Source organism: Orcinus orca, chromosome 5 (genome assembly GCF_937001465.1).
Source record: "Orcinus orca chromosome 5, mOrcOrc1.1, whole genome shotgun sequence".
Classification (NCBI taxonomy): Eukaryota; Metazoa; Chordata; class Mammalia; order Artiodactyla; family Delphinidae; genus Orcinus; species Orcinus orca.
The window spans coordinates 82,290,041-82,298,772 of NC_064563.1; the positions used below are offsets into that span (position 1 = coordinate 82,290,041).

The 8,732-nt window shown below is 34.9% G+C and overlaps 2 protein-coding genes across 6 annotated transcripts in view; both read right to left on the reverse strand.

The window, feature by feature from the left end:
- SLC15A2 (solute carrier family 15 member 2) overlaps positions 1 to 8,732 on the reverse strand; it is a 779,020-nt gene that overhangs the window by 531,101 nt on the left and 239,187 nt on the right. The gene's annotated exons all lie outside the window — the stretch shown is intronic.
- Positions 1 to 8,732, reverse strand: part of STXBP5L (syntaxin binding protein 5L) — a 361,807-nt gene that overhangs the window by 82,506 nt on the left and 270,569 nt on the right. For 3 of the 5 annotated variants that reach the window (XM_004278542.4, XM_033403322.2, XM_033403321.2), the window contains exon 20: positions 8,342 to 8,413. The exons of the other annotated variants lie outside the window; for them this stretch is intronic. In XM_004278542.4, the coding sequence (XP_004278590.1) occupies positions 8,342 to 8,413 (72 nt within the window). The remainder of the gene's footprint in view (positions 1 to 8,341; positions 8,414 to 8,732) is intronic. 5 annotated transcript variants of the gene reach the window in all.

Below are 8,732 nucleotides of genomic sequence, written 5' to 3' on the forward strand. Positions count from 1 at the left end.
TCTGATTTCCTCTCCTGTAACTTTCTGAAGGATTTTGCTTCTTTAGTTATTATTCCCTCTGTCCCCTACCACCAATCTCTCTTTCTCTATGGATCATTCAATATTCACATCAACTTTAAAATATGCTCTTTATCTAAAATGAAAAAAATCCTTCTTTTAACACTTTATTCCAATGCAGGTACTGACCTATTTTTTGGCACCCCTTCATAACCAAACATCTCAAAAGAGTTATTTAGTTGTGCTGTTTCCTCACTTGCCACTCCTTAGTCTAATATAATTGTAGCTTCTATCCCAATATTTTTCAAAACTACTTTTTAGAGAGTCACTAATAACCTTCACAGCACAGCACACACTAGACCCTTTTCTAAGCTTACCCTACTTATCCTATCTGTAGCATTTGATGTGGTTGACCACTTCTTGAAACACTCCCCTTTAATTTGGCTTCTGCAATAGTCTCATTTCTTCTCTTCTCTCTGGCAAGTCCTCTCTGCCAGCTATTCTTCTTCCTTTGGAAATTAAATGTTGAAATTCCTGTTTCTTTATCCACAAGTCCCCTCTTCCCTTCTTCTGCTCCCTCCATGCCTACATAACTTCATTCCCATAACATTACATACTAAATTACAGCCCTGATATTCAGATTTGTTTACCTATCCACTTATCGTCTTCACTTGGATAAACAATACACACCAAAATTTAACATGTCTAAAACCGAACTCTATTCCCTACCAACATACTGTGCCTCAACCCTAGTTTCTTCATCTTTGTAAATAATATCATGACAGTCATTGGCTCAAGCCCAAATTTGGAAATAATCTTTGATTCCACTTTCTGATCTCCCAAATTGAATTATAATTAGTAGCTCTGTAAGTGATTCTTGCACCTATCTTTTTTCTCCAACAACAGTGCTATCACCCTGGCCAAAGCTACCTTTTCCTGCCTGGAGTATAATATTGGCCTCCCAACTGGTATACTGGCTTTCATTCTTTTTGGCCCCACAATATTTTCTTCATTCAGCAGTGTGGATAACATTTTTAAGATATAAATCAAAGCATATCATTTTCTTGCTCAAAACAGAATTTCTTAAGTTTGTATGATCTTGTCCCTGCTCATCTAGACATCAAAATCTTAACCCACTTTCCCTCTCAATCACTACACCCCAAGCCTCCTTGACCTTCTATTTCTAGAAGATAGTTAAAGTCCTTGACCACCTTAGAACCACCTTAGAACCTTCTTATAAGCTGTTCATTCTGCCTGGAATACACTGCTCCCTGCCCTTTATGTGCCTAGTTCTCTTTTAAAAAATAACTCTTTGAGGTTCAACTGACATATTTATAAAGTATTTAATTTGATAAATCTTGACATATGTATACCCCTGTGAAACCATCTCTACAATCAAGATAATAAATGTATCCAAGAGTTTCTTTGTGTCCTTTTGTAACCCTCCCTTCCAGCCCTCTCCATATCAGCCCCTTCCCGATCCCCAGGCAACCACTGGTCTGCTTTCTGTCACTCTGCATTAGTTTTCAGTTCCTAGAATTTTATATAAATGGAATCATACAGTATCTGCCCTTTTTGTCTGGTTTCTCTAATTCAATGTAAGATTCATTATTTTGAGATTCATCCATGGTATAGCACATATCAATAGTGCATACATTTTTATTACTGCGTAGTAGACCAATGAACAAACATACGAGATTTGTTTATTCATTTAGTTTTTGACGGAGATTTTAGTTGTTTTAGTTTTTGATTACTAAAGATATTTGAATTTTTGGCTGCTATGAATGTCTTTGTATGGATATATGCTTTCATTTATCTAGGGTAAATAACTAGATTAAAGTGGCTAGGTCATATTATAAGTGTATGTTTAAATCTTTAGAACCTGACAAATGGTTATACCATTGTACATTCCCACCAGTAGCGTGTAAGAGATTCTATTTTTTCTACATTCTTGCCAGTACTTGGTATGATCAGTCTTTTAAATTATAGTCATGATAATAGATGTATTATTATATCTCATTGTAGTTTTAATTTGATTTTCTTAATAATGAATGTTTTTGAGTATCTTTTCATATTCTTATTTTTATCACTATATTTTCATTTGTGAATTATTTATTCAAATTTTTGGCCTATATTTTTATTGGGTTGTTTGCTTATTATTGAGTTCTGAGAAATTAAAAAATGTTATTCTAGATACAAGTCCTTTATCAGATATATGCTTTGCAAATATTTTCTCCTAGTCCATGGCTTAACTTTTCACTCTCAAAACAGTGTCTTATAAAGAGCAGAAATTTTTACTTTTGAAAAAATCCAATTTATCCATACATTTGTTCTTTTATGGAGTATGTCATTGGTATATTACCTAAAACACTTTTGCCTAACCTAAGGTAACAAAATTTTTCTTCTTTCTTCCTAGATTTATGGTTTTAGGTTTTATATTAAAGCTTATGATCCACTGTAAGTTAACTGTTAAAAATATAGTACAAAGTATGGATCAAAGTTATTTTTTTTACAAAAGGATATTCAACTGTTTAAATATCATTTGTAGAAAAGATTATTCTTTCTCTGCTTAATTACCTTTGCATCTTTGTAAAAAAATCGGTTGTCCATATATGTGTAGATGTATTTCTGGAGTCTGTTGAGTTCCATTAACATACCTGTCTTTGGACCAATACCAACCTGACTCAATAACATACTAATTTTTTAAAAAGTCTTGAAATTAGGTAGTGTTGGTTCTCCAAGATTGTTCTTTTCAAAGCTGTTTTGACTACTATAAATCCTTTGCATTTCTATATGGACTTTAGAAATCAGTTTGTCAATTTCTATTAAAAAGTCTGCTGGATATTTATTGGGATTGTATTGAACTACAGATCAATTGGGAGAGAACTGATATCTTAATAATATTGAGACATGTAATTTTTCATTTTTTAAGGTCTTCTTTAACTTCTCTCAGAAATGTTTTCCGGTTTTCAACGCATGGGTCTTTCACATCTGTTGTTTAACTTATGGCTAAGTGTTGCAGGTTGACAGAAATAAAATTGATTTTTGTATACTGACCTTATATCCTGTACTTTGTTAAACTCACTTACTAGTTCTAGTAGCTCTTTTGTAGACTTCATTAGATTTTCTTCATAGATGATCATGTTGTCTATGAAAAAGGATGATTTAACTTCTTTTCCAGTCTGGATAACTTTTCTTTTTCTTGCCTGACTACACTGGCTAGAATCCCCAGTACAATGTTAATTAGAAGCAGATGTGAATTTCATATATATATATATATATATATTTTTTTTTTTTTTTAGTCTGCCTGGTGGGAAAAAATAGGCACTATTCCCTTTGAGTGTTGGATACCATTTCCTTTAATCCTTTCAGATGGTTCTTTACCTGTCCCTGTGTAGCTACATCATAGGTATGTGTTGATCTGTTGGAGGAGGAAACTGTAGATATCTGGGATCCTCTCTTTAGGATCTGTAGCTGCTTTGGTGTCCCCAGTTTCTCATCTCCATCTTCTCAGCATAGGGAGTTGACTGGTTTCCTCTTGGGTTTCCCCTTCTCCCTTTGCTGCGGTCTAGAAACTCTCCCAGGGCAATAAAGAGGTATGGTTATAGGGTTCAATTGTTTCTTATCTGTCAGAAATTACTCTTCTTCATTGTCTGATGTCCCATGTCTTAAAAACCACAGCTTCATTTATTATGGCTGTTTCTGTTTGTTTGAGGCAGGATGTTAAATCTTGTCCCTGTTACTCTACCTTGGTCAGAAGTGTAAGTTCAAAGCTTTGTCTGATTCCTTCTTATCTTGTAAGGATTCACTTAAATGTTTCCTCCTCAGATAGGCCCTTCCCTAACAACACTCTCAAAAATAGGTCCAACTTTTCCACGTCTAATTTTTCTCTTTCATAGGATTGCTTTCTTTTTTCAACTGTAATTGTATATCTATGAATTTCTTTATATGTTTTCTCTTATAAATTGAGGGAAGAGACTATAATTATTTCATTCATCATTATATATCTACTGCCTAAAAAATGTTTTATACAGAGGATGCTTAATAAATATTTTTTAAATAAATGGACTTTTCCCATTCATTGTTTACCATAATTTTTGCTAGTTTTTGTTCCTTGAGGCATTCTTCTTATTTGTTTTACTCCTCCTCCATTCTTGACTTTCTCCATTTTTAAAAAAATAAATTTATTTAATTTATTTATTTTTGGCTGCGTTGGGTCTTTGTTGCTGCGCGTGGGCTTTCTCTAGTTGCAGCAAGTGGGGGCTACTCTTCGTTGCGGTGCACAGGCTTCTCATCACGGTGGCTTCTCGTTGTGGAGCATGGGCTCTAGGCTCGTGGGCTTCAGTTGTGGCATGTGGGCTCAGTAGTTGTGGCTCACGGATTTAGTTGCTCCATGGCATGTGGGATCTTCCCGGACCAGGGCTCGAACCTGTATCCCCTGCATTGGCAGGCAGATTCTTAACCACTGTGCCACCAGGGAAGCCCGCTCCATTCATTTTTGAAAATGTTTATTTGCCTCTCTTTGCTAGTTTTCTCTTATCTTCCCCTTTTCGTTCAATTTTTCTTTATGTTACTGATTTGTATTTCCAGGATCTGTTATGACTCCCCACATTCTGAACAAACTATGCAGTGAAAGAGAGAAAATGTCTGTAGATAGGACTGAAACTTTCCAAAGGATTTCCCAATGCATAACTAGAAATTGATGCATAAGCACTTTTTCTGACAATGTTCTACCTTAAGCATACCTTCCAAACCTCCTTTGGTGCAAATGGTATATTATCAATTTTTTTTTTTAAGTAAATACCTCTTCAACACTGGTAAGGTTGTTCTAATAATGTTCTTTCTCAACTACCTTTTAAGTTGTCAAGCAAGCATGTCCTTTTGTTTATGTACATTGTGAACTTTTCTCAAATGTGCACTTCTACTATGTAGTCAAATTATAGATATTACCAACAAACAAAAACCTTTAACCACAAAGCATTAACTAGCAGAATTTGTCATTATAACAAGTAGAAAGAGCACTAGGTGATGAGGCAGCTGACTGGATGTTAGCCCTAAATTCTTCCATAGATTTGTTGTATTCTGGAAAGGTTATTTAACGTGTGACGTGGTTTCATCTTCTATTATAATAATAATATCTAATATTTATAGAAGTGCAATTATAAACACTAATCTTGAAAAGTTCCAAAAGTCTCTAAGGGGAAAGTAGGGATTATGATTTTTACTTTATATATGAGAAAAAAGAAACTCAGAGCAGTTAAATGACTTGCTTAAGATTATAAATGTAATGAGTAGTCAATAAGAAGAAAAGGCAGAACTTGATATAAACCTTCTCACCCTATGTCTCTTGCTCTTTCCAAAGCATTTCTTTGCATCCACAAATCATAGTCCCATGGAAGACATAGAACATCTTTTATGGCCTTCTGAGGACTTGACTTTACTTCTGTCTTGACACTTTAATTCTTTGTTTAGAAGAAACTATGATTTCTTTTGCAAAATTCCAGTGAACCCAGAAGCCATGTCTACTCTCATTTATCAAATCTGAAAATTGTGCTGGCTATTCTTGTGAGCAGAGAGTCTCCTGTCATGCTCTATCTCACTACCATCATCATTGACTTGCTGAGCTCATACTTGTGCTGGGTGTAGAGGATAATAACAATTTTAGATATGGTTTTCAGGTTTTTATCATGCATTTATAAAGGTAGAGCATATGCATAAAAATACAAATAAATCTAAGTACCAATTAAATGGTTCAGACACTACTGTGTAGAAGCCTGTACACCGTAGGCACTATAGACATTTAAATTAAGGAATTGGTGCAAAGGGCTCTAATGGCAGCAGGAAAGGTTTACTATAGGGAGTGAAATCTAAGGAAAGTTTCACTTATAAATAAATTATAAGTGTAGTAAGATACATACACTGGCTTAAGAGGAGTGTTTTTATAGCAGTAGTAGAAAATTCATTTGAAGATGCAGATAAGAATTATATTTTAGAGTACCCTGAATGAAGGTTTAAAATCTTGGCTTTTTTATTCTGAAGGCAACATAAGATTATTGAAGTAATTAACTTTAATATCATGGTTGATATTGTAGAATTCAGATTAACTAAGAGCCTGCTTCTTATCCTCAGAATCCAACTTCTTTTTACTATAAAAGCATTATGTCTTTATTATAGAAATACCATAAAATACATTAAAAGAAATTTATAAAATCTACAGTCTCATGTTCCAGAAACTTTTTCTATCTGTACAGATGGATGCATTCTCACACACACACACACACACAGTAGGGGGATTCTACCTTGAGAAGGCTAAACTAGGATTCTGAAGTCTGAGTATGTGTGTTAAACCACCTGGAAACTATTTTCAGGAAAGGTTGTGGCTGAAACCATTTAGGTGGTAGGGGATGGGTAACGAAGAATAGTATAGGGGAGAGGTCAGCAAATTTATGTGAGGGGCAAGACAGTAAATATTTAGGTCTCATGGGCCATATGGTTTCTTTTTTTTTTTTCGGGTGGGCAATTTTTTTTTTTTAACATCTTTTCTTTTTTTTTTTGCTGTACACGGGCCTCTCACTGTTGTGGCCTCTCCCGTTGCGGAGCACAGGCTCCGGACACGCAGGCTCAGCGGCCATGGCTCACGGACCCAGCCGCTCTGCGGCATGTGGGATCTTCCCGGACCAGGGCACGAACCCGTGTCCCCTGCATCGGCAGGCAAACTCTCAACCATTGTGCCACCAGGGAAGCCCTTAACATCTTTATTAGAGTATAATTGCTTTACAATCGTGTGTCAGTTTCTGCTTTATAACAAAGTGTATCAGTTATACATATACATATGTCCCCATATCTCTTCCCTCTTGCATCTCCCTCCCTCCCACCCTCCCTATCCCACCCCTCTAGGTGGTCACAAAGCATCGAGCTGATCTCCCTGTGCTATGTAGTTGCTTCCCACTAGCTATCTATTTTACGTTTGGTAGTGTATATATGTCCATGCCACTCTCTCACTTTGTCCCAGCTTACCCTTTCCCTTCCCCGTATCCTCAAGTCCATTCTCTAGGGGCCATATGGTTTCTGTTGCAACTACTCAATTCTGCCATTGTAGTTTGGAAGCAGCCAGAAACAATCTGTAAATGAATGAGTTTGGCTGTGTTCCAATACAACTTTTATGGAAATTTTAATTATGGAAACTAAAATTTCATATAATTTTCAGGTGTCAAGAAATGTTATAATACCTAATAAGTTTCTGTTTTAGTAACAGCAGAAGCCAACACAGATATGTGTTCTATCACAAGGCACCAGGAGTAGAGGCAGTGGGAAGCACTGAAAAAGGGGGTGCTCAGAGTAGAAAACTAAAGAATAGTTCCGAGCAAAAATAAGTCACCCTCTGCACCCCAGAAAAACTTTAAGGCTTTCACAGGTATTGACTTCTTTTAGCTAATGGAACACAAAATTTTAGGTTTTTATAAGTGATGTAATTCCATTAAGTATGTACAAGCTGGTGAGGTGAGGTCTAAAGAAATTTAGGATACAAGCAACAAACATGTATGTATCCATATATATATTTTATACAAATATGAGATTGTCTTATATGTATTAAGTTCTTTTTAAACATATTGATTAACATATTATATACATCTTCTCATGTCAATAAATATTCACCCATAATATCACTAGTATCATCTGCACCTCCAATCATACTCTCACTCCCCACTCTTTCTGCACCATTTAATAGAATATCTGACACACCATCTTCAGATTTGCATTTGCTACCATGGTAAATGTTAATATTAGTGACTTTTATTTGTGACCTTAATTCCCCAGTTTCACAATGTTTGTTTCCTAAATTCACTATAGAAATGTGTGTTTGTATATTCTATTTTAATGAAAAGCATCAGAAATGCTACCTCCAAGAAATCTAATTACATTAGAAAAAGCAAGTACTGTGGCCCTGGTTAAAATAATTTTATAAAATGGCCAAAGGCATAAGGTTTCCAAAATAAGCATTCAATTATTATTGATGCTAGAATATCAGGTTTATTATTTACAAGGACACCATGGCTCTTCCTCCTCAAAACAAAAGACAATGGCTCTTGGACTAATAGCACATGGTACACATGGTTTGAAATAAACACTGAAACAATGAATATGGGTAAATGGGTATATAACTATTTGAAACATTTATATAATTTTTATTAAAATTATCAGGTTGCATTTCCGTAACAAAACAAAAATTTGCATGCATGCTGAATGTGTTTTTAAAAACACATTACTAAGCACAGATATATGGATTTAACTCAAGCATTATGACTTAAAAAAAAGCTATTTGCCTAACCTTTATTGAACTTACTCTGGTAGGAAGTACGGATCCGTTTCGTTAAATCAGGATAAAAGTTAGACAGGCCACGCATGCAAAAGTTGTCTTTGGAACATGCCAGAACACCAGCATCAGCAGCAGGCAGAAGAAAGAGAGAAAAATAGTCTAAAGTGAAAGGAAGTGATATCATACCAGAATATAGAACAGCCAAGATGAAGAAATTGCAGCAAGTTTAGGTAATCAAATTAGAAAGGAGATATTAAAAAATTAAATCAATTAGAAAGTGAGGTGATAGATGAATGATGAGAATGCTGTAGTAATTTTATTTAATCAAATATCTTATAAAAATAAATGGCATATTTCTCTTTATGCTTTTTACATAGTAAACTTATTTAGCTTATAAGTAATATGTATGTTACCTCAT